This window comes from Gobius niger (genome assembly GCF_951799975.1).
Source record: "Gobius niger genome assembly, chromosome: 8".
In the NCBI taxonomy this organism is placed as follows: domain Eukaryota; kingdom Metazoa; phylum Chordata; class Actinopteri; order Gobiiformes; family Gobiidae; genus Gobius; species Gobius niger.
This window is the reverse complement of record NC_136859.1, coordinates 7,343,035-7,368,990: the sequence shown is the minus strand read 5'-3', so window position 1 is coordinate 7,368,990 and position 25,956 is coordinate 7,343,035. Positions and strand designations below refer to the sequence as shown.

Below are 25,956 nucleotides of genomic sequence, written 5' to 3'. Positions count from 1 at the left end.
CGCCTGTGACGTGTAGCCAAGCCTGTTTAGTGCAGAAAATCCAGATCAGGGGACAGATGTTTGTTTGCAAGACTGATCTGGTTCTCCTTCCAAACAAACATCTTGTTTTTCACTGCAAACCATTTCCCTTAGAGACACCAAGCAACTTCTTATAAGGAAGACTCATTGTATCAGTTCATATCGAGAACCTCAAGTATCCAAATCAGGATCAGATGTAGAAATATTAAAAAAATAGAAAAGTGCATCTCTAGTTTGCCATTTGGCATCAGACCATTAGGAATAGGCAACCCCTAGAGCCTATTCTACATGTGGTGCGGCTCTTTTGAGAAACCCATAATGTAAATAAATGTATTTATATGAGTGACAATCTGCAACATATGAGGCAACATCTGCGCCAGAACGAAGGCTGTGAGAAATGATTAAATTTTGGGGTGGAGATGGGATTGACAACAGGGAAATAACAGGACCAAAAGAGAATTAAAGCCGCAAGCGGCGTCGTGCGGCCCTCGCCCCTGGCATCCCCCCCCTTGCAATTGCCCCTGCTCGCTGTCGCCCCATGCGAGCCCCCCGATTGCTATGCTCTTTGTGAGCCCTTCTGATCGCTCTTGCCCCTGGCGACCTCCCCCCTTGCGAATGCCCACGCTCAGTGTCACCCAAACCTGCTTTAGCCTCTGTCTCACACCCAAACCACTGTCTTACAGCCTTTGTCACACACCGGCCTCACTCTTGTCCCAAGTAGCTTTGGTGCCGGCCCACTGTTGCCTCAGCCTGAAGGCCCCCTGTCCTCAGCCTGGGCTGCTGTTCCAGATATGAAGCTTGTAACACAAGTCTATGAGTAATGTAAGTCTATCAAAGATGACAAACGGATACAGGAGAATCAGAAAAAGACGTTGCATCAAACCTTTCATACTTGTTGTAGGAAGACACGTTTTACTGTAATGTGGAACGAACCAGAGGGGTGTTTCAATGGAACACCTCTCTGCAATGGGCTGCACGAGTGAAGAGGGGGAAGGGAATACACAATTGTGTCACATTACTTGGTTCTCATTGTGTACTTTTATCAGGCTCAAAAATATGTGAATCATGTGAAAAAACAAAGAATTGGAAAATTGTCATGGCAGTGTTTGAACTGGCAACCTCCTATACCAGAGACCAGCACACTATCACTGAGCTATAACGACATACTATCATTGGCCTGATGTGGAATACTCTTCCCTAAAATAACGCTCCAAAATTAGGTCCCAGCACCTGAGGAGAGGTAATTTTTGGTCAATTTTCCCCCTCCATTTTCTTGATTGTTTTCGACATAGTCCCTGGTGTTGCCTCAATAGTTGCCCTACTATCCTGCCATGTCTTTAGTTATGCAAATTCTGTAAGCGTTCTTTCCACTTTTTTCATGAGGGTGGGACCATAGGTGCTGAATTATGTAATTTCCAGTAGGTGCCGAGGGGAAAAAAAAAATAGATAGAAATAGTAAAGGTCAGAATTGATCCAGCAGCCTCATGGTTATGAACCCAATGGTCTACCTATGACACTATACAGGCACAATTAAAATACCAGCTGAACAAAGGAATGTCTTATGAAACTCCCCGTGCATTAGAAATGTTAGGACAAGCTACCTCCTTCACCTAAGACGACCTTTTACCACTGAGATATAAGTCCATACAAACATGGGCCTGATGAGGGCAAGGCTTCTCTAAATTTCTGGAATTTAGAAAGTACCGAGTCCAAAAGGGGAAAAAAAAAAGGTGATGGCTGGGATCGATCCAACAACCTAACGTATAGGAACCCAGCACTCTACCAATGGAGCTTCACAAGCTTAGTGAATACTGCAGCCAATTTAAGATTAATGTTATGAAAGACTGCACTTGAGTATTTGCAGAAAACGGAAATTACAGCTTAAGCATTAATATATTTCATTCTTTTTAATTAGGGTAAATTCCTCTGACTGCCCAAAGATTTGATGAGAGGGTGCACCAGCCCAGCAGCACCCTCCATATAAAGAATATTTCGTTGAGAGCGAAATAGTACGAGGAACACACAGAGGGACGGACAGGAAACGGGTAAACTAAACTTCCTGTCACTATAAACTTTAGAAAAAGTTGATTTTGGAGGCAAAAACATGGAAATTGAAGCATCTTTCTGTGACAGAGGGGTAGTATAAACATGTACGAGTCTAAAACTGTAGCCGTTGTGAATAAAGGAGGAAATTTGGAAAATTGACGAATTTCAGAGAAAAGTCTTACAGAGGCCACCATGCTGCCTGGCTAAGACCTCTGGCCATTTCCACGGAGGATGGGTGGGACCACTTAGAACCACTTAAAACCCACTTAAGGCCCAAAGGCGCGAGTGTGTGTCCAAGTTGGTGGAGGCTCTCCGTCACTGAATTATTTTTTTCAAATTTGCAGGTGGCGCTGTTGTGCCATTTTGCACGTCCCACATTGGACACTCACATTTTCGTAAATTTTTCACCAGACCGGATTTTTCGGTGATTTTTAATTGAGTTTTCGCGCACGTTCAGGGGGTGAAAATCCAGTTTTAAGAGGCGGAAAGAAAGAAAGAAAGAAAGAAAAATAATCGTTTTTTGGCCAAAAAACCTAAGCCGTTGCCGTTACCACCACATGCTGTACACCGTTGGAAAGCTCTGGCTAAGGCGCACAAAAAAGTTGTGGGTCATTTTTTTCTGGCGTGTACGTGGAGCGCGCGGTTGGCCGCTGAAGCCCCCGGGAAGGCTTTTCTGCAAAAGCAAAAACAATATAGGCGTTTTTCCATTGTAGCTGTTTTTACACATTAGACATTTTCGGAAAGCTCTGGCCGAGTCCTATGCGTCTGTCGTGGTCGGTGGTCGCTGTCGTGTCCGTTGTGCACTCCGTACGCCATCGAAGCGCACCCTGGTGCCCCCCTGCGTTGCAGAAGCAATAGACCCTACCGCCATGTATGGCGCTCGGGCCTAATTATAATAGAATAAAATATGCCTGTCCCCACGCAAGTCAGACGCGTGATAAAAATTGTCAATTATTTTGAATTTAATAATTAGAAACAACATTAGATTGGTATTGGAACCTATACCAGAAAGAACTACAGTGTAAACCTGTGATTAGTCCCCAATTACATCTTCAAAAGTAAGATTAATGACGTAGTAATTATTTTTTAGATTAGACTTTGTCCTATCAATTGTTCTGTTTCTTTTGGTCCATTCTACAAACATCTGTAACAAATGTACCAAGCTGCTGTGTTATGCATTTAAATACTCTGAAGTCTGAAGCTTAAAACTGATGATTGATCTGTATCTGTTCAGCTCAGGAAGGACTTGCTTGACTTTAGATATAAAGTCAATGTAATCTAGACCTTATACTCTATTATGTTGTGTAAATGTATATTGAATTGAATATGGGGTAGGCACTTATAAGCTTATTGTTAGAGAATTAACAATGGTGTTGGAGAGGATAAATGAAGAAGTCTGGATGTCTTATGCAGGAGATATTTATTTACCATCGGTGCGGGACCCTGAGACATGAACTTGAGACATTGTGCTAGTCCTACCATTCAAGTCTGTCTGTGCTTCCACAAAAAAGGATAAATACCCTCTCAGAGCTTCTTACTGTTACGCAAGCAAACATTCAGTGGCTGAGAGTCTGAGCACCACAGTCAAAGCTATGACAGAGATAGTACGACTTTACAGCTTGACCCAGTATGATAAATAATAAATAAAACAAATAACACTTATTGCTTCAGGTTACTCCATTTTGAGCATCCACACAGTATACATTTTGGAAGACAAAATGAATGTAAAATTGCTAAAAATAAACTAAACTAAACTTCGGTTGCAGACCCCTTTGGGTTTGGGAATTTAGCTACTGCCCCCCATAAAAAAACTAAAAAAACCTCACCCAATCCAAGGATGAAACCACATTTTAATGAGGTGATTTGTGTGAAAGCTTTTGAGACTCATTATCCAATACAGCTGCACCTCAGCGGCCAAACTTATAATTTTTCCCAGGTTTAACGCTCAGCACTGCTTCCCTCATCACCAGAAGTGTTCCCTCTGCTGCCATTCTATAAATCTACATTTAACACTGTCTTTCGTCATAGGGGTATTTTCTTGACTAAGCCATGCTACAATACCAAAGGTGTGGAAGCTGTAATGAGTAAAAATGTTGAATATGCATCGTTTTCGACCTCAGACCAATCCCACTTCTCCATTTCCCCGAATGTTCTCCTCCGCTCCTCTGTGCTCTGATCGCTCTAACACATTGAGCTGCGTTGGGAGACTCGGTTACATAACACAGACTGGCATGTCACTCACTGCATTATAAAGCCGCTCCGCTCGCTCCAGCGTCGAAGGCTGCTGGGCTTAGAATAATTGTCCTGTTGCCATCCAGAAACGGGACAGTGGCCAGCGCGGGACAAGACAAGAGGGGAGGCGCCGGGGTGTTTTAGAGAGGGCGGGGGCGGAGGGGGGGTGGAGAGAGCCAAGTTTGACATAGGAGAATTTCACACAGTGCCTACGCCGCGCCGTCCCGTCTGCGTGCAAAGACTGATGACAATTATACGCAGAACATCACGGCGTGTTTTTATTAGAGGCGCGAAGAGCAGGCGAAATGTTCACTCGAAATATATTTACTCGAGCAGGAATGAAAAGCAGTGACCCAAATGATTGATCAAGTAAAAGTAGAATAAGCACTTGTTGAAAATGTGAATTGAATAGTAACTGTTTGAGGGTAAAAGTTTAAGTGTTAAAGTCGTGAGAAAATTAAACAGTGAATAAAGTTACAAATACACATTGTTATTTATATTACAATAGTATTGTTTCTACAAAATCAACAATAAGCAAAGGTAAACTGTGTGATGATGATATTTTAACTTTTTAGAGGTATTTCTTCAAAGATTTCCCAAGTTCAGGTGATTGAGGAACATGTCTGATTTTTATAGAGTGGATAGGATCATGAATTGCTGGGTTGCAGGTTCTAGAATATGATGATGTCACAGGACCCAGTTTTTCCTATTAACGGCATTAAACTTCCATGAGTCGTAGCTAAAAAGAAAATGTATGGATTAGAAAAATGATCATTAATATCATTGACTAGGTCCATGATCTCTCTGTACAAGACCAACAAATTCTCTATATAATAGTATAGGCTTTTAGAATGCTGTGATGTCACCTGAAACCCAGCAATAGAGGCGAACAATTTGAAGACATTGAGTTTACATTCATTTTAATGCCTTATTTCAGCCATTCCCAAAATCCAGAGCCCCTTATTGATCCTAAGATCCCACAGGGTCCCAGGACAGATCATGTTTGCCTCTATTTAAATGACTTTCACAGCTTAAAGTACATATAAAATAACAAATACCAATGACTGTTGAGCTGACTTCTGACTTAAAATCCATCCATCCGTTTTCTTCCACTTGTGTGTTGCCGGGTCGTGGGGGCAACTGTCCGAGCTGCCCAAATCACATTGCACCCGGCCCCTTATGGCTCCTCCTGGAGGTGGTGGGTCCACAGAAGGACGGCCTCATGATTCTAACCGGGCCCGTTGGTCTCTCATAAGGGGCTCCTGAACCGCTCTTTGTCGGACCCTTCACCTCGGACCTGTTTGCCAGGGGCACGAAGCTCCCGATTACAGAGCTCCCAGCATCATTCGGGCGCTCAAACCCCTCCACCATGTTACTGGCGGTTCGAGGGTTTAACTTAAAATTGTAGATTTGAATAAATCCACTAACAGTTTATTTAAAACGTGTTTGTTGTTGTTGACAAGCTTTAGGTCCCTGTTGCAAAGCCTCTGAAATCTGCTCTCTTTGGAAACTTCCCTTATTTGGGAAATTGTATCTTACTTTCAAATGCCCTGCGTGATTTGTTGTTGTTGTTTACAAAGAATGTTTAATTGTTAGTCGTCGCTTAACTCTCCTAATGCATTTCCAACATCCCGATTCTTCACAAGGATCAGTTTTTAAGCATAACTTTTGAGCTGCTTTAATGTCACTGTCAAAAATAATTACTCAAGCAAAAGTTTAAAAAAAAGTACATGGGGAAAATGTTACTTGAGTACTGTGGGTAAACTGTTTGGGCAACAAAGTATGATTTATTTCTAATGACCCCATAAATTGTGTGAAACGAAACATAAAATCATGTGGAATCTGTGAAGATGGCAGAAAAACTAAATAAATCTGAAGAACAAGGTGCACCAGACAAACAACATCTGTTTTATTGATCAAAATGAAGCGTTTGCCACCAAAATATTTACTCACAGTGAAAAAAATATTATTTTTTACTCATGTAAGAGACAGATACTTCATTATAATTTTACTCAAGTAGAAGTATAAAGTACCATATGATTAAACAACTCTAAAATTTCTTCCAAAAGTTAAATGAAATGGAGTACTACACGCATTTTCTACAGTTTTGCTTTACCCAAATCTGAAAGCTTCTTGAAAAAAGTGTCAAAATAGCGACAAAAACGTGACAAAAAAGAGACAAATATGTGATTAAAACCCAACAAAAAATTGATGGAAACAACGGGAGGAAAACAATCCATTTAGATGAGTTTTGTAGGTCTTAGCTTTCAAATGAGGCTTTACACTGGCCTTTTTGTTGCATTTTCATCCTCATTTTTGTCACTATTTTTATGCTTTTTTGAGCTTTTATATTTGGGTAAAGCTGAACTGGAGAAAATGTGCTTGGTTCACGTGGGGGTTAAAGGGATATTTCAGGATTTTTGACATAGGGCCTGATTTCCTAGTTATCCAGAGTGTTGTTGATTTCTGGAGATTTTTTTTTTTTTTTAATTCATGCAGTCCTTATATTTGAAGAGCTTAGTGGTGCTAGGCTAATGCTAGGCTAGTGCATGTCTATGGTAACTAGTAGCCTGCATTAAAAACAGTCTGACCCAAGCACAGTGCACCTGAGGCAAATCACTTATAACACCAAACAACCGATATAAATATATGTGTTGACATTTTGCATTTAAAAGAAGTTTGAGCAGCATCAGCTTCCTGGTTGTAAGCTACGCAGCTAGCTAGCTACTGCTTGGCTACCGGATCTACAGCGGGCTGCATTACTGCACGTGGAATTCACAAAGGAGCTTTCTACAAATCAGATATGGCAACGTTTGGAGGACTACTCGATGATTTTGGAGAGATTTTGAATGCAGGCTACTATTTACCATAGACATGCGCTAGGCTAGCACTAGCCGAGCACCACTAAACTCTTCAAATATAAAGACAGCATGAATTAAAAATAAATAAATAAAAAAGACAAAAGGACAGAGGGATATTGTACATGCAAATACACAACAGAGATCATTTTTTTCACTCAAACTTGGCTGTAAATCCTGTTTAAAGTGGTGCTAGCCCACAGTTAGCTTTGCCCGTTAGTCTGTTAGCTTCTTCTTCGTGATTCCATTAGTGCGCATTGGGGCCTCCGACCCAGTGCATGAAAGCTGCAAGGGTTGTTTTCTGGTCAGAGACACCATGGAGAGATGAAAGACCCCCAATCATCCCATTAACACTGTTGTTACCATAGACATGCACTAGCCTAGCACTAGCCTAGCACCACTAAACTCTTCAAATATAAGGACTGCATGAACTAAAAAAAACACTGGATAACTAGGAAATTAAGCCCTAAGTCAAAAATCTATCCCTTTAAGAGGTATAGTCTTCAAAGTCAGGAGCAGTGGGTGACATTGCAGGGCCCAGGAAGCCTTTTCAAAACCTTAACCAAGGATCCGTGAGTGGCTGGAGGAGTAGCTGGAGGATTACCCTACAGTGCAGTTTAGGTGGTGCGTTACTGTGGCAGAGTGGTTAGCCCTGCCTCCCGCCTCTCGGTGCGGAGGCTGTGGGAGAGACTTTGACGTGCGGCTGAGTTCTTTCACAGATGTGAGAGTGGAGTGGATCCACATGTGAGCACTGGCATCAAATTCAGAACATTATCAACTCTCTCTTTTTCTCTCCGCTCTGATTTATTCCCGGTTTAGACCTGGGTCAGTTTAGTCCTTGTTCTGTTGGGTACGGGCCAGTTGGAGACATTTATAAAATTCTGCTCTGAAAATTATCTCTCTTTAGTCAAACATTCGACCTGGTTTTTGTCCCGGGTTCAGGCTCGCTCAAGAAAGTACCCCTTTAAACACGTTAAGTCATCTTCCGAACGCGTTCTCCTGGACAATTGATGCGATAATTACGCGGCATTGAATAAAAAACCGGCGACTCTTTTTTTGGTTTGATTTACGAGCGGATACGTCCTCTCAGCGATCGGTCTGAGAGAGTGTGAGTGAGTGGAAACCCAAACGAAACGGAGAGCGCTGAGAAGTATTTGACCTACTTTGGATTCTTCTCACTTCAATAAGACATGCACCAGACTCCAGGATCGGCCGGAGCGGGCAGGGGGACAAAAGCAGGGCAACCTCAGATCTACAGTCAATTTTTCAAAGAATATGAAAGATAACACAAAACTTTTTTTGTCCACTCATGGTTGTGTGAAGATATTTGTGGGGAAAAAAGGGAGTTCGCTCTTTTTAAATCATAATGAAAAAAGAAAGTACCAAAATTACCTTGATCATGGGCCGCTTTACCATTAGATCAGAACCTACAACTACCACAAAAGACTCCAAGCTGTCATTGGTGCTAAAGCAGCACTAAGTAACTCATGCCCCTGGAGGCCATAAGCGCCACTGCAGGTGTCGTAGCAAGTTGCGTTTTTTTACTCATTAATTGTCCGTGAGAGTAAATACTAAGCTGAGAGAAAAGACAAAGGGACAGAGGGATATTGTTCATCCAATTACACAATGGAGATCATTTTTTGCACTCAAACTTTGCTGTAAATACTGTTTAAGTAGCGCTAGCCCGCAGTTAGCTTTGCTCATTAGCCTGTTAGCCTGTTAGCTTCTTCTTCGTGATTCCATTAGTGTGTATTGGTGACTCCGAAGCGGAGGTAGGAAAATTGCAGTAAACAAGTTAACATGTTCTGCTTCAAAGGGGGCAATACACAGCACTGGGGATATGTAAACTTTTGATCAGGGTCATTGTTGGTACTTTCTTTTTTTTCATTATTATTTAAAAAGAGCAAAATGTTTTTTCACCATAAATGACTTCACACAACCACCAACTATGAGTGAAAAAAAAACGTTTTGTGTTTTCTTTCATATTCTTATGTATGTAAACTGTATATCAGGGCTAAACCAGGACTAATACGTCTAAACCAGGTTGAAACTAAATCAGGGGTATTTCAAGTGTAAACCAAATCTAAACCAGGACAAAGGCAGGTCCAAACCACATCTAAAGGTTCTATTAAAAAAGAAGATACAAATTGAACTCGATTGGAAAAGGAGTACAGGTGCATAAAACAAACATTTGTATTTGTCTGAAATAAATGCTTATTTGTGGTCTTGTTTTTTTGGACTAATAGGTCTGCCAGACTATTTGAGCGGAGGGACTTCAAGTTTGGGAATCATCGTCTAAGCAGAGGTTCCTAAACATCTCATGACCCCCTTTTGTAAAAAGCTTTTATAATAATTTAAGGTGCAAAACATTTAAAATCTGATTTATGCTAGTTTGGATGCTGTATTTTGATATTTGGCATAACATTAAAATAGGCTGTTTTCAATCAAAATACATTGAATTCAATGTCAGAAATGTAAAAATATTGTCTCATCTTGCGATCCTGACTTCAGTGTCCCGTGACTTTGGGAACCACTGGTCTAATTCAGGAGACAGACCATTCATGGATTTTATAGTATCAAAAATAACACTCGAGTAAATACCAGAGCTTTGACCAGAGGAGACTGGAATGTGAATGGAACGACGCACAACTGAATCCAGTCCAATGGTGGCGTCTCTCAGAGGCTCACAGTCACAGACCTCACGGCTCATGTCAGGAGCTGTGACCATGACCACACCTTCAAAAGGTCGAAAACAAAACAATCATGCACTCACAGGTAGATTGTGGCCGTGTTATCTCACCCATAATAAGGAATAAGGAAATGACCATATGGTCAATGACTATATGGTCATTTCCTTTCTGGGAAACAGCCATGGCTATATCTGCGGCTAAAGACGGGAGAAATCACGATTTGTGAAGAAAAAAAAAAGACAGGACTAGAATTGATCTCATGAACTTGTGTATATGAGCCGGGCGCTCTACCTATAGAGCTAAACAAGTGGAGTATCACACTGCTGCCCCGCGCTGTATGTTCACAGAAAAGGAAGTGGCGGCTTGTGATTTACAGGTTATATCTGTTGAATCATTTTGTAATTAGGGCAAATTCACCTGGGTGTCCAAAGATTTGAGTGGGTGCTCGAACCCTGCAGCACCCACGAGATCGGCGCCTATGACAGAGGCATGAATAGACATTGCAAAATGTCTTAAAATGAAGTCTTCTTTACACTCTTGCAACAATATCTCCACTTTCCTACTGACTCGAAACTTTCCAGTCTTGCAGTTTAAGCAGCACTAAGTAACTTGTTTACCTTAATAAACCCTTTCCTTTGTCCCTTTGGGGGTAATACAAGTGTTAATGGGATGATTCGGGGGTCTTTCATCTCTCCCCGGTGTCTCTGGCCAGAAAACCATGCTTGCAACTTGACTGCCACATGGGTCGGAGTCACCAATACACACTAATGGAATCACGAAGAAGAAGCTAACAGGCGAACGGGCAAAGCTAGCTGCGGGCTAGCGTCACTTAAACAGTATTTACGGCCAAGTTTGAGTGAAAAAAATTATCTTCATTGTGTAATTGGATGTACAATATCCCTCTCTCCCTTTGTCTTTTCTGTCAGCGTAGTATTTACCCTCACAAACAATTAACGAGTAAAAAAACGCAAAATGCTACGACACCTGCAGTGGCGCTTATGGCCTCTAGGGTGCACGAGTTACTTAGTACTGCTTTGTGTGTTAAAGCCGAACTAAAAGGGTCTGAAGATGCTAATTTATGAGAAATGTCCGAGCACTGATGGTCTTTAGACGCTGATGTCGTCTGAAAAAGTAACAATAGCATTAAATAAATTCCCTCCAGGTCGAAAGGTCGTCTGTCAGTCTCCCCTGACAGCTCTGCATTGTGGGACCGACTGTGGAGGTGCATTGTGGGATTGATTAAATAACCTCCGTGACTCATTCAGGACCAGGCGATAGTTCAGTTCATGACTTTATTTCGTCTCTTCTTAGGCCCTGTTCAGTCGCGGTAGTATCTGGAGTGTTTTTTTTCTTCTGAGGGGCGGAGCTCGGTGTGTATTCAGGGAGTCCCGCTCTATAGGAATATGTAGGTTTTTAGGTCAGACTCTCGTTACCGCAGGGATTTTCCACAGACTGATGGTAATTTGGTGTTGAAATATGGTCAGACGGTGCCCCTCTTGTGAAAAAAACGCTACGGGCTCGGCTCCTGCTGAGGTTTGGGATCTGTCAAATGAACGGGAGGCTGGAGGACTTTAAGATGAGATAATATTGATCTCACAATGGAAATTCACTTGTTGCATCAGTTCTCAAGAACATTTAGAGGGTGCAAATAGAAAGGAGAATGTGCGATCAAGAGGTATCTTATATACAATGATAAAACAAGTGCACAAATGTATAGCTCGGTTGCTTCTAACTTCACCACTGTTATAAGAATAGCTATAGGAATATGCTGGGAGAGGCCAAATGCTAACACCATCTCTGTTTTTTTTGCGTGACTGGTACGTATCAACTCGTCTAAGCTCAGGTAAGAACATATCTCAGTTTGTAAAAACGGTGGCCTGTTCCTTTAAAGCTTCTTGACTGGAGAGTTTACAGCCTATGGACCAGTGTAGAGCTTCATTTGAAAGTTTATGCCGCGTTCTGACCGCAGTGTGTGATCATGGTTAAATGGTTGTTTTATGCATGATGGCTTAATTTACTTTATTCGTGCATATTTCTCGTTTTCACATAGTTGATCGTAGCATTAGCTCGAAGCATTAACTTTCTCCAGAGGGAATACTCCGTCCATCATCAAGGCCCAAACACATTCTCAGCGCAGATCCAGCCACTGAAATAAGCTCCTGATTGGTTGACACTTGCAAATTTCTCCAAAAAGTTGAACAACTCCAAATCTAGCATCGGCCACATTGGAAGCGCTGATCGCACGTCAAAAGCTTATCCACCTCCACCTCCAAGGAGCGTCCCCCATGTATTTTGGTGTGAAACCACCATACGACCAACAAAATTCATCTAAACTTTTTTTTTTCGCTTTTTTGCCATGTTTTGGTCACATTTTTAAGTGTTTTTTTTTTACGTGTCTTTGTCTGTTTTGTTGAGGTTTTTGTGTTTTTGTTGCTCTTTTGTAGTTTCCTTGTTGCTTTTACATCACTTTTTAGCCATGTTTTTGCTGCTTTGCCGACACATTTTTGTCTCTTTGATTTCTTTTTTCAACAAACTTTTAGATTTGGGTAATGCCAAAAAGGAGGATATGTGTTTGGGTCCGGTGGGGGTTTACGAGATGAATCCTTTTATCACAAAGTAAAAAACTCGCCATAGCTTCATTACAGCCACATGGACGATTTCTGTCCCGTTTTCTCTTTATTGAAACAGTTGTGCACCAAAGGGGAGCAAAAGGAGATGGGTGGGAGGGGCTTATTGTGAGTGGGACAACGGGATATTTTGTTTCAGCTCTTTTAGTGTAAGATAGTGATGAAGATGTGTTTGAGCTGATTAAATCCCTGCAAAAAGCACAATATAGTGTATATGTTTTGTAGTTTTTGGATCTTTTTGTTGTCAATTGTTGTAAATGGAAAATAAGGGTCTGGTTTAAAAATAAAAATCTCTCAGTGTTTCTCTCTCTCTCCGTGTCCCCTATAGCATGATGTAATGTTTCTTGCAACGCAGTGACTGATTATGGTGTGACAGCTTTGCGTGACCTCAGTCGGTTTATATTTGTCGCCAAGATGAACAAAAAATACCCTTGATTACCAACGCTCAGAAGCCTCCACTGAGAAGCTAAATAAAATGTGCTCAAATACACAAAGCTCTTGTGACAATAGCTACATCTGCGGAGATGGAGAGGCACTGAAGGTTTGTTTTAAAGGGGAGCGAGGGGAGGAGAGTCTTAAAGGAATAGGCCACCGTTTTTACATACTAAGATATGTTCTTACCTAACCTTAGTCGAGTTAATATATACCCGTCTGGTCTTTGTCCGTGCGCTCTGTCAGGCAAACGGAGCACATACGCAGCCTCTCCCACATGTCATGTAGCTCCAAAAAAGCTCACGATAGAAGCTACCAAGCTCTTCCACGTGTTCCCTATTTAAATAAAGTTACGTGAAGTGTTTTCATACGAAGTATATTTACACAGAAATGTAACATGTCGATTTTATAAGCAAATAAAAAGGGTACTATATTGTGAGGCGTAATGATACGAGGAGCACAACGTCCGCGCAGTAACTCCTAAAGACTTCCCCCGCTCACTTCCGTCAATAGAAGCTGCGTGACTTGTAGAGAGCCTTTTACAACAAGCAGAAAATGTATTTTCGGAAAGTGCTCTCGCATTCCTACCTCATGGTCGAGGTCCTGAGTCCTGTGTCGTCGTCCGGGGTGAGTTGGAAATCTGTGAAACATTACTACACTATATACTTTCTGCTTGTTATCACAGCCCGGCACGATGCACGTAAAAAGGCATTGTTCACAAGTTATCGACGCTTCTTCAACTGTTCTCTGCTAGCTCTCTACAAGTCACGCAGCTTCTATTGACGGAAGTGAGCGGGGGAAGTCTTTAGGAGTTACTGCGCGGACGTTGTGCTTCTCGTATCATTACGCCTCACAATATAGTACCCCTTTTTATCTGCTTATAAAATCGACATGTTACATTTCTGTGTAAATATACTTCGCATGAAAACACTTCACGTAACTTTATTTAAATAGGGAACACGTGGAAGAGCTTGGTAGCTTCTATCGTGAGCTTTTTTGGAGCTATATGACATGTGGGAGAGGCTGCGTATGTGCTCCGTTTGCGCGACAGAGCGCACGGACAAAGACCAGACGGGTATATATTAACTCGACTAAGGTTAGGTAAGAACATATCTTAGTATGTAAAAACGGTGGCCTATTCCTTTAAAGAGACAACAGAAAACAGGCCACATTGAATGAAGCTGAATAATAGTGCTTTAAGGAACCACATAAAGCTGAGTACTTGATCAAGAAGAAGAGGCTTAGATTTATGCCATAAAAGCACAGCAAAGAGAGTATTTTCCCACAGCACTGACCTAGTTTTGGAAATAAACTCTTCAAATATTATCGCTGCAGTCAGGTTGTGTTCCTGTCCTTATCTGAAGGTCGGCACCAGCGCTGACTGCCATCGTGTCCTTTGGCAAGACCTAACATTTTCAGTCATTCTCACATCACAGTTTTCACTTTTCGGTCCAGTACGGCAGCACAATTAAACTTTTTCAATGTAATGTGTTGATTTTTCTGAAAGAGAAGCTGGTTACAGTGTGTTACAATGTGGAGAAGAGGATAGAAGGAAGTTCAGTTTATCAGCTGCAGACATTAGTCACACATAAAAAGACACATTAAAGGCTTATACATAATTAGCTAGACTTAAGCCCTGTCTTAACCAAGTGCATTTTCTCCCGTTCAGCTTTACCCAAATCTAAAAGGTCACAGCCTAGAGACCAGAGTATTTTTGAAAGTGTAGACCCACAAAGCTCATTTACACTGAACTTTTTTCTTGCGTTGTTATCGTGTTGTAGTCACTTTTTTGACATTTCCTGTCATTGCTTTTTTGTCACTTTTTTGTCACATTTTTATCACTTTTCCATCACATTTTTATCACTTTTTTGTTGCATTTTGTCACTTTTTTGTTACATTATTGTCACTTTTTCATCACTTATTTCGTCACATTTTTATCACTTTTTTGTTACATTTTTGTCACTTTTACGTCGTATTTTTGTCACTTTTCTGTCACTTTTTCATCATAATTTTGTAACTTTTTCGTCATATTTTTGTCACTTTTCTGACTTTTTCATAATTTTTTTGTCACTTTTCTGTCACTTTTTCATCATAATTTTGTCACTTTTTCATCGCTTTTTTGCCACTTTTCTGTCCGTTTTCTTCCTTGTTTTTGTCTCATTTTTGTTGCTACTTTTCAAGAAACTTTAAGATTTGGGTAAAGCCAAACTGGAGGAAAGGTGGGGGTTAAGAGGTTAAAGGACTGTCAATAAGTAGGACAGTGCAGAGAATAAATAAAAGTACTGCTCAGTTATCAATACTCCCACATAGCTCCTCCCACACAAGTATTTTTGGTTGCAGAAATGCAAAATAGACTGTTTTGATGTCGATTAATTGAGTCATGAATGATGTCGACTGCCCCAGCATCCGGTCAGAGTTTATAGCAGAACCAAAGTTTTCTCGCCTTGGTCTGAAATACCGGAGTCCTGTCGCCTCCTTGTCTGTCTGCTGCCTCTGCTGCCACTCATGTACGAACTACGACCGTACTATGTAATATTCATACACAATTCTTAAGAGTTACATTATCTTATTATTGTTTGATGAGAAGTTTCCACTGTATTTATTCATCTATCTAGAATCCGGCAGCCTAATTCTGCACCGTGGACTCCTAGGCCTGACTGTCGTGTGTGGACTGCAGTACAGTAGCTTCATTCATAAGGCTTGTGCAAACACAGGGTGTACGGGAGCCTGGAGGGGTCAGTGTGTGAGAATCAGGAAGCACACGTGGACACTGGGTTAGTCTTGGCCACGGGTGATGTTTATATTCATCTGAAGTGTTACTGTGGGAGACGACTGCACCAGGGACATGTGGCCTTTTCACTTTCGCGATTCAAGATTTGGGATCGGACGGCGCTGCGTTTCAGGCTCATCTCTCACTGATGGTGTCTTATGCAGTATAAGTGATTCTGATTAGATTTACCATTCAGTTCACAGTGCGTGCTTTAGTTTAAACATGTCCGGGAGCTTCTGTGCGACGATTGGAAGATGAACTGCTTAAAGGAACAGGCCACCGTTTTTCCATACTGTGATATGTTCTTACCTGAGCTTAGACGAGTTGTACCTTTCTGGTCTTTGTGCCTGTGGAAGAGCTTGGTAGCTTAAAACTTCACCCCCGTTTGGAGCCATAGGAATATACTGGGAAAGGCCAAACACTAACAACATCTGTGGTAGTTTTTTTGCGACTGAGGGCACACACAAAGACCAGACAGGTACGCATCAACTCGTCTAAGCTCAGGCAAGAACATATCTCAGTATGGAAAAACGGTGTCCTGTTCCTTTAAGGGAATGACAAACAATACAGACCAATGTATACACAGGTCTAAAGGTTAACAGGTTTTATACAATAGATGGATTACACTTGTATTGCGCTTTTCATTTCATTGCGCTTGTGTTGCCAAATTTCTCAAAGCACCACACTGGAGTCATTATTCATTCACTCCATACTCAGTGGTTGTAGGCTACTTTTGAAGCCAGATAGATAGATAGATAGATAGATAGATAGATAGATAGATAGATAGATAGATAGATAGATAGATAGATAGATAGATAGATAGATAGATAGATAGATAGATAGATAGATAGATAGATAGATAGATAGATAGATAGATAGATAGATAGATAGATAGATAGATAGAATTTTTTTGCTCCACATCATGACCTTGTCAGCGCCCTGCTGGGTCACCAGGACTGTATCATCAGAGTGTTTGAAGATGTGTCAACAATTTGAATAAATATGTTATTTGTTCAAAGATGGACTGGCTGCCACAGAGTCCAGATTTGAGCCCCACTGAGAATCTTTGGGATGTGCTGGAGAAGGCTGGAAAAGTTAATACAACACTGAATCTTCAGACATTGCAGAAGCTTATTGAAACAATGCCACAGTGAATGCTGCTGTAATCAAAGCTAAAGGAGGAACAACAAAATGTTTGAGCAGGGGTAGGTAAAGTTACACTTTATCCAAGGTCCAGGGGCCGAACCTCCCGATCATGGTTCAAAATCAAACCCCAATGTCTCCAAATTCTAGTGTTGTTCATGATATCTGTCCTAATATGGGGATTGGGGGCATCCTGCTGTGATTTTGGAAGAAATTGACAGTTTTAAAACATTCTCATAATTATCTGTGCCTGATGTTGCCTACCCCTGCATTAAAGCATGTGACCTTTTTTATGTGGCGACTTTCTTTTTGTCATGCAGTGTACTGTATGTGAGTAGAGCTTGAATTGTTACTTGCCTTCTGGTTTGAGGCTTAGGGCTCCATTGGTGGGGAAAAACAGATACAAATATTCCTTCATACCTGTAGCCATCTCCACTCTAAACGCTGGCACCAAATTCAGTATGAGGGTAAAAGTTGTTGTATTCTCTTGTTCTGTTGTTGCACAAAAATTGCCAAGGACTCTGTTTTTTGTAAGGTTTTGCACTTCGGCATCTTGTTGAACTGGTGAATGAATGCATTTTATTTTTCCTGTCTGTTTTTATGTATCTACTGTATTTTTATGTATCTTGTGCTGCAAAACTAATAACCCCATCGGGGACATGAAATAAAGTGAAGTGAAGTGAAGTGAGATGAGCTATTAATCATGAATGATTCCCTCACTCTCTCCTCAGACGTGATCTCTCCCACACACTTTAACCCGTATTTCCGCCGCCTCTCCTTCGACGTGTCCTCGATGGAGAAGAATGCCTCGAACCTGGTCAAAGCTGAGCTCAGGATCTTCAGACTCCCTTACCCAGGGGCGCGGGTCCCGGAACAGCGCATAGAACTGTACCAGGTAATACAACACAGAGAGAGCACAGAACTGTGGAGGCCATGTTTACCAGCACTGACGGAAGAGCAGATATTAAAGTAAGGAAATATGGAGGAGAAGGTGGACAGGTTGAGGAAGCTCTAGAGGTGGACAATGTAACATCTGCAAGATTATTTAAAAATGGCTGTACAATTTTGAGTTTATCTCCAATGTCAAGAAATGTGGAGGGAAAAAAATGTGTAAAAGGTGTAAAAAAAAAGATGTGGTGGTGGTGAGGGTTGGGGCAAAATACGGGGAAAATTGGGGGGAAAATTGAAAAAAGTTGAGGGAAAATTTGAGACTGAATGGGGGGGAATTAGGGGTGGGGAGTTGAGGAAAGAATGGGGAAAAATAGGGGGAATTGGAATTGAAAAAGGTTGAGGAAAAGATTGCAAAGGTTTGAGACAAAATGGGGAGAAAATAGTGGGAAAATTGCAAAAAGTTGAGGGAAAATCTGAGACTGAATGAGGGGAAATTGCGTGAGTTGAGGAAAGAATGGGCAATTGGAATTTAAAAAGGTTGAGGAAAAGATTGGAAAAGTTTGAAACAAAATGGGGACAAAATAGGGGGAAATGGTGGAAAAATTTAGAAAAGTTGAGGAAAAAAATGTGAAAATTTGAGACAAAATGGGGAGAAAAAATTGATAGGGGGGTTTGAGGAAAAACATGGGGGAAACAATTGAGACAAAATGAGGAAAAACAGGGGGGAATTGTGGGAAAATGTATAAAAGAAAAAGAAAAGAAAAAAAAAGAGAAGAAAATAGGGTATGATTGGGAAAAGAATGGGGGAAAATTATAAAAAAAAAAACTTTTGTAGCCCGTGTGGTCCTTGCGAGCGCGTGTACAGCGATTACTGCGGAGTACTGCGATGACACGGTGTTTGTAGTACCACTCGCCCCCTCAGCACCGCGTCTGACAGCTCGCATAAACAGGCTGTAAAGCACTCGCCGCGTCACGCTAACCCTCCCTCCCCAGCGGCGCGCGCCGACGGGACGTCCCGGCACGGAAGCCTAGCACCTCATCAGGACCTACACCACAATGTTTAGGGGAAGAGGCTCTGATGTTTCTTTTGTGCTTGTTTATTTTATGCGTATATAGCACTTGTCCATAGGCGCTACAAACTTGGCCTGATTGTTGCTGATTTGTCCGATCGTGAGTGTGTGACGTTTGGAGTGAAGTTTTGGAGTTAGCTTAAATAACCGGGCACATCAGGCTACAATCATCAACTTTCAGGGTTTGTGCTACACGTTATAGGGCACCATATAAAAAAATATGATTCATTGTGGCTTCTTTTTACAGTTATGCCCTGACAAATCTTAAAAGTAGTTAACTTAAAGTTTTGTCCTACTTTAGTACATTATATAAGCTTCTGCTCCATCATCGTCTTCTTCCTCTTCTTCTCCTCCTCTCCTTTCTTCTTCTCCTCTCCTTTCTTCCTCTTTGTCTTTTCCTCTCCTTTCTTCTTCTTCTTGTTCTTGTTCTTTTCCTTCTTCTCCTCCTCCTCCTTTATCTTCTCCTTCTTCTTCTCCCTCTTCTCCTTCTTCATCTTCTCCTTCTTCCTCTTCTTCTTCTCCTGCTCTTTTTCTTTCTTCATCTTCTCCTTCTTCTTATCCTTCTCCTTCTTCTCCTTCATCTTCTCCTTCTTCTTCTCCTTCTCTTTTTCCCTCTTCATCTTCTCCTTCTTCTCCTTCTTCTTCTTCTCCTTCCTCTTCTCCTTCTTCTCCTCCTCCTCCTCATCCTTTTTCTTCTACTTCTTCATCTTCTCCTTTTTCTTCTTTTCCTCCTTGTCCTCCTCCTCCTCTCCATTCTTTTTCTTCTAAAAAGAACTAATAGGTTAATTGTTGGTAGTTGCACACAACTTCCATTTTAAACAATGCAACACAATTTTACAAACAACAATCAAAAATCAAGTATAGGACAAAAAAGGGAAATGACGTTCAACGTTTTTTCACCAAAAATGTGTTGAATTGACGTGGAATGACCCGGGTGCTGAATAGAACTGGTCACAACAAAGTAAACTTACTTCAGTAATGTACTTAAGTAGTGTTTTTGAGGATTTGTACTTGCCCGGTAGTTTTGTTTAGAACTTATTACTTCTGCTTCTGTACCTTTGAAATATAAATATAGTACTTTCTACTCCACTGCATTTCAACAGAAGTAGTTGGCCACATGTTTTGTCCCATTTAAGCCTTAAATTGCATCAATGACCTTCACTCATTTCAGATCTTGGGGCACAAAGACCCGTCGTCTCCCACGCAGCGATACATCGACAGCAAAGTGGTGCGGACTCAGACGGAGGGGGAGTGGCTTTCCTTCGACGTGACGGAGGCGGTCAGCGAGTGGCTCAATCACAGAGGTGTCAAAGCTTTTACATTTTAAAGAAGGGGTGATCAACGAAATACTGTTTTGAAAGTAGAAAGATGAAATGTTAAGCTGTGCCGTCCATATGTGATTGTAATGTGATTTCCTGCTGATGTGCCCAGACAGAAACAGCGGCTTTAAGCTCAGCCTGCACTGTCCCTGCTGCACCTTCGTCCCCTCCAACAACTACATCATCCCCAACAAGAGCGAGGAGCTGGAGGCGCGATTCGCAGGTCTGGATTTTTATATTTATGCAGCAAATATGCCAGAAAAGCACAGCAAATATGGCAAAGAAAGGAGTATTGAATTGTCCAATATTGGGACAGATGGATCTTTATGTCCAAAAGTCAGAGCTTTATTCAAAAGATAGAAATCAATTGAGCAATAAGAGGTCATAAACTAGTTTTTACAGACCAGGGCGCAATACCAGCATTCCCAACCTGCCAGATATTGTGGGGGCTCCTCAATCTTCGTCTTCTCAGAGGGTCAAACCATAAATAACAAAAAAAAATTCTTTGCACAAAACAAATGACACACAAGAGAATTGGAAAATAAGCACAGGTGCAGAAAAGACACCAATTATTTTTCATTTGTCAAAAATAAATGCTTCTATTTTGATGTTTTGATGTATTTCTGTGACCTGGATTGGGGGAAAAAAGGAAAAAAGATTGGGAAACATTGGGAAACATTGGCATAGGCAATAGTGTGAAACTGGATTAGGAACAGACTTTATTTGTATGGCGCCTTTCACAGACATGGTCACAAAACGCTTTATGGGACAATATTCACTCCATACTCGGTGGTTGGAAGATACCTTAGTGGCCACAGTTGCCCTGGGGTAGACTGACGGAAGGGAGGCTGCCTGACATGCACTGATTCACTCTAAAGTACATGTTTTTAGTGGTGGGGGAAACCGGAGAACCCAGAGGAAAACCTCCTCAGACACGGGAAGAACAAGCAAACTCCACAAAGAAAGGCCCATATGGGACCTTCAATCTGTGAAGCACAAGAGGGGAAACTAACTTTGGGTTCACACTGGTTTAGCTCTACTACGTAACGTTGCAGAGTAGATACAGTCACAGAGAATTGAGCCAAACTCCAGGCGAGGATTGGAAGAACTTGTTCAACGTGTTATTCTTTCATCACACAATGTTGCATTAAACTCTTAACAAAGATTTTAGCTTTGAAAGTCATCCTCTAATTGTTAGTGGGTCTCCACAGAGTTCTGACTGATCAAGTATCAGTCCCACTCACTGTAACTTCCCTAAATAAAGACATGTTTTCCCATGACCTACATAATATTTACGAATAACAACACAATATGTCGCCAAATCACTGTTATCACAATATTAGGTGGTGCAAGACTCCACTGTATCACTAAATGAATGAGGTCTTTCATTGGACTGAGATTCACACATTCAACGCAGCTTAAAAACAAAATCTCAAGACACTTTCCAAGTTTCACAATGTTTTCCTCATACACAGCCTCAGTAGACACACGTATCTAAACCGGTCCGGCCTCTCTCCTCAGGCATCGACGACAGTTTTGTTCTCGGCGGGGACCTGAAGGTGTTTAAGAAGCGCAGACACAGCGCCCGGGCGCCGCACCTGCTGCTGATGCTGCTGCCCTCGTACAGACTGGAGTCGCAGACGCAGCACAAACCGTACAGGGCCAAGCGGGCTCTGGACGCGGCCTACTGCTCCAGGTACAGCACACGGAGGAGCCAGAACATCGCAGCCAGAGCTTTCATTAACATCTTTATGTCTAATGTTTTTCCAATGTTACTTTCTATTTTTACTCCAATAAGACCCATCTGACGGTCATATCAAGCAGCTTAGCATAATCCCCAAAGAAGTCATGTTTTAATTGCAGAAAGTTAATTACAATGTTTTTTGTGTTTTGTAGGAACGTCCAGGACAACTGCTGCCTGCGCTCCCTCTACATCGACTTTAAGAAGGACCTGGGCTGGAGGTGGATCCATGAGCCTAAGGGCTATGAGGCGAACTTCTGCGCAGGAGCCTGTCCGTATCTGTGGAGCGCAGACACACAGCACAGCAAGGTATAGAGGAAAGGACGTTTACTGTGTTAGTTGGGGTAAAATGATATGGGTTTACAGGTTTACAGATATAGCAGAATGCCTATCAGGTCTGCCGATGTTTTCAATAACTTTAGAAAGGAATTTCATAATATCAAAGTATGATTAACTCCACTTATAGATACAGCACTTTATTGATTGTCTTACTGATCAATAATAAAACAGGCTATGCAATACTGTATGTGCATGCAGGTAGTTTTATATTTGAACAGGGCAAACATTTGTGGCAGTGTGTAAAGTGTAAAGGGCCACTGATCACATAGACGTCTCTGAGGCGCCTCCTTGAGATAAGGCGAGTTTCCAGGTGATCTCGATGAAAATGTTCAATTTCAATGGAGACTGCATGGAGACTTTTTCTCCTTGCTGTCTCCATTTGCATGTGTCAAAGACTGACTCTTTGAGGACAGGTCTTTGAGACATTGCAGTGACGTCACAGAAATGTCTCAAAGGTTAAGGAAGTCCTTTATCTGTCATTGTACAGTTGAAACGAAACTGCATTCAAGTGTTGGGTTAGTTCTGAGCTGCTACGACTGTGGGCCAACCTGACAAGCATGTTTTTGGAGATCAGGGAAACTGGAGTATTGCTTTCAATGATCCTCCTGTTCGCAACATTGCTACAACTGCTTTTTTCCAGTCAATTTTACCCAGAACTCCCCTGAAAGAACAGAAGAATCAGCCCAACAACGGAGCAGACATGTTTTTCAAAGCAAAAAAATAAATAAATCAGTCCCATTGTAATTTTACATGATTTAAATTCAACCCGAAAAGACTCACAGAAACGGAATGACGGTATGAGTGTCTTATTAACGAACATGAATCATTATTGGGGCTCAGACCCCGGCGGAAGACTGAACGAACAATATGGAATGCATGGCTTTGACGAATGATTGCCATGATCTTCCCCGGAGCCTGGACCCTGGTGGTGGTGGAAGAAACCCGGGTTGGCGACTTGATGAGTGGAGCCGAGGAGGAGCCAGGCGGAGAAAGGGGTGGAGGAGGGTCATAGCACGGGTGGCAAACGGCTGAGTGATCGACCAGGGAGCTTAAAAAGGGGATCCTGAGCGATGAGCGACTGGTGAGGGGCTTGAGCGGGGTCCGTGATTGGCTGATTGGAGTGCGCTGCCGGTGATGGTGGGATGAATGAATGAATGCTGGTAGGTCTTCCAGGTTGAATTTGCGCATAAGCTTCATTTTAAAAAGTGTGCCATTTATCGAAAATAAAATGTCTTCATCCAAAGTTTTATCATCCAAACCTAAAAAGAACAATTTCAGTGAAAGTATTTAAATGTGTTATGAAGCCTAGGCATTCATTCAACTTGGGAGACTAATTTCAGCATCACATACCTCCAGCCAATGATCGCTTTCGAAAGGGCCACACCTCCACCTCAGACATCAGCGTAAGAGCCGCACCTCCATAGCTGCCAATCATCGCCCTCGGTCCCGCTTTTAAGCCCCAGCAATCATGGTTCGTTCGCTTCCCAGCTGTACTGCGACCCACCTCCACCCCAGCTCCGCCTCTTCCATCCACGGCTTCTACCTGCTGCATCTTCACGGGTCTTCCATACCACCTCCAGTGTCCAGGCTCTGGAGGAAGACATCCCTAACTACAAGCTGTTCATCCATACTGACTTTCATACATCGATGTTACCGCCGGGGTCTGATCACCAAAACTAATATACATGTCAATAAATCTTCCTAATCGCTGCTTTTGTCTGTTTGAGTCCAGGTTGAAATCAAAATGAACCTCTGTCTGTTGTTACAGGTTCTGGGCCTGTACAACACCATCAACCCTGAGGCCTCGGCGTCTCCCTGCTGCGTCTCTCAAGACCTGGAGCCGCTCACCATCCTCTACTACATCGGCAAAACGCCCAAGATCGAACAGCTGTCCAACATGAAGGTCAAGTCCTGCAAGTGCAGCTAGGAACGACAGCAACAACCGGACCCAGTACACCCCGAAACCACACCCAACGCAACGAGTGCGCGGTCTCCTCTCCAAAACAAACCAGCTTTTAGATGTCTGTAGACACGGCAAATACTGACCATAGCATGAATATCTTACCAGAAAGAAAATACCAAACTACACCAAAGTGCAACTTGGATTAATCTTCCAAACTGAGTAGCCACATCCTTGATTAGCTGTCGATGTTCGTTTCAACTTTTTATACGAATTGGATTTTTACTTCCAGGACCCAGAGGTGTGAGGAACGGTTGAGCTCCTTCGAGGTTCAATTACAACTTTGAATTTTAATATATACGGTTAAACCTGAACAGATGTGGGAAAACAAGTATAGAGACAAAGGCACAAATTTAGACTAATTTTTTTCTTGTTAACCAAATGGAAATCGTCTCCTCCTGACCTTTCATGTACATGCACTCTTTCCCGCCTCCTCAGCCTGTCAGTCTCCTCTTGACCACCACAAGTGTGTAAGTGTGTGGGCATTTTCTCTCCTTGCCGAGGTCTCCCTTCACTGAACTACGTATCGCACCATCCGTTGCTGACATACTCCATCTTCGTCGAGTGTATAATGGGTCACTTAGAAGACAGTGGACAATATCTTGACCAGGAACTAAATCAGAACTACGGACTAAATACTGACTCTGGACGAAACCAGGAAAAACAGAAGACTCCAAAGGTCTGTCGTGAACTGGCCTCTTTGTCTGATCTCTGCATACAAAGGTACAAAAACACTTGTTATACATCATGAAAAACAAGACATGTGTTGTCATTTGAGCTCATGTTCAAGACTTTGATACCGTTTTGTTTGTTAAAAGTAAATTAGGGTCAAACTGCGATGAGAAGTGTTGGGCCTAATGCGTTAATTTGTAATGCGTTAGAGTACTTGGATTACTAAAAGTAACTAGTGACGTTATTAGGTTTGCACGCTCATGTAGTCTCAAACCAGTTACACGGTGGCGCAGAAGTTAGCGCTCGTGCCTCCCAGCAAAAGGTCCTGGGTTCGATCCCCAACCGGACGTGACCTCTCTGTGTGGAGTTTGCATGTTCTCCCTGTTTGCATAGGTTTCCTCCAGTTTCCCCAACCCCTTAAAATATATACAATAGGTTGCCCTTGAGCCTGGTAAACCACACCTACTTCTTTTTTGCGCGAAAGAAGGTGGATCTGGATACACCACACACCGTTACCGGGAATTGACAAGGTTGCGTCACTCGCTGTACCAATATGTTGTGGTTCAATCAACAGTGACACACGCAGAAGTTCTTAGCCCAAACTAATCATGGATGAAGCAGTCGAGGATTTTGCTTCCGCGTTCTCGTCGGTTTATATTTAGTTTATATTTTCTGAATTGGACTACAGCTGTCGTCTCGTCCGCTAATTGCTGATTGGTTTATTTCACTGACAATCCGCGTTAGTCCCGCCCTTTCAAACTGCTCCAATTGCTGGGGTGCAGGTTCTAGACTGTGATGATGCCACAGGACCCAGTGAGGAGCAGGAGCCAGTTTTTCCTATTAAAGGAACAGGCCACCATCGCTTCTAACTTCACGCCATTTGGAGCTATAGGAATACATTGGGAGAGGCTAAATGCTATCAACATCTTTGGTCTTTGTGCATGACTGAGGGCCCACAGAATGACCAGACAGGTATATCAGCTCGTCTAAGCTCAGGTAAGAACATTCAACCTGTAAAAACGGTGGCCTGTTCCTTACACTACACTTTCACAAGTCGTATCTACAAAGAAAATGTATGAATTACATTACATTAATATCATTCACTGGGTCCATGATCTCTCTGTACAAGACCAAAAGTTTCCTCTAAA

At 42.1% G+C, this 25,956-nt stretch overlaps 1 protein-coding gene across 1 annotated transcript in view; it reads left to right on the top strand.

Annotated features, from left to right (window-relative positions):
* tgfb2 (transforming growth factor, beta 2) overlaps positions 1-24,201 on the top strand; it is a 52,031-nt gene extending 27,830 nt beyond the window's left edge. The window contains exons 3-8 of the mRNA XM_079561355.1: positions 17,548-17,711; positions 19,949-20,081; positions 20,209-20,319; positions 21,618-21,792; positions 21,993-22,146; positions 23,945-24,201. Coding sequence (XP_079417481.1) covers positions 17,548-17,711; positions 19,949-20,081; positions 20,209-20,319; positions 21,618-21,792; positions 21,993-22,146; positions 23,945-24,103 — 896 coding nt within the window. The 3' untranslated portion in view covers positions 24,104-24,201. The remainder of the gene's footprint in view (positions 1-17,547; positions 17,712-19,948; positions 20,082-20,208; positions 20,320-21,617; positions 21,793-21,992; positions 22,147-23,944) is intronic.
* The last annotated feature ends 1,755 nt before the right edge of the window (positions 24,202-25,956 follow it).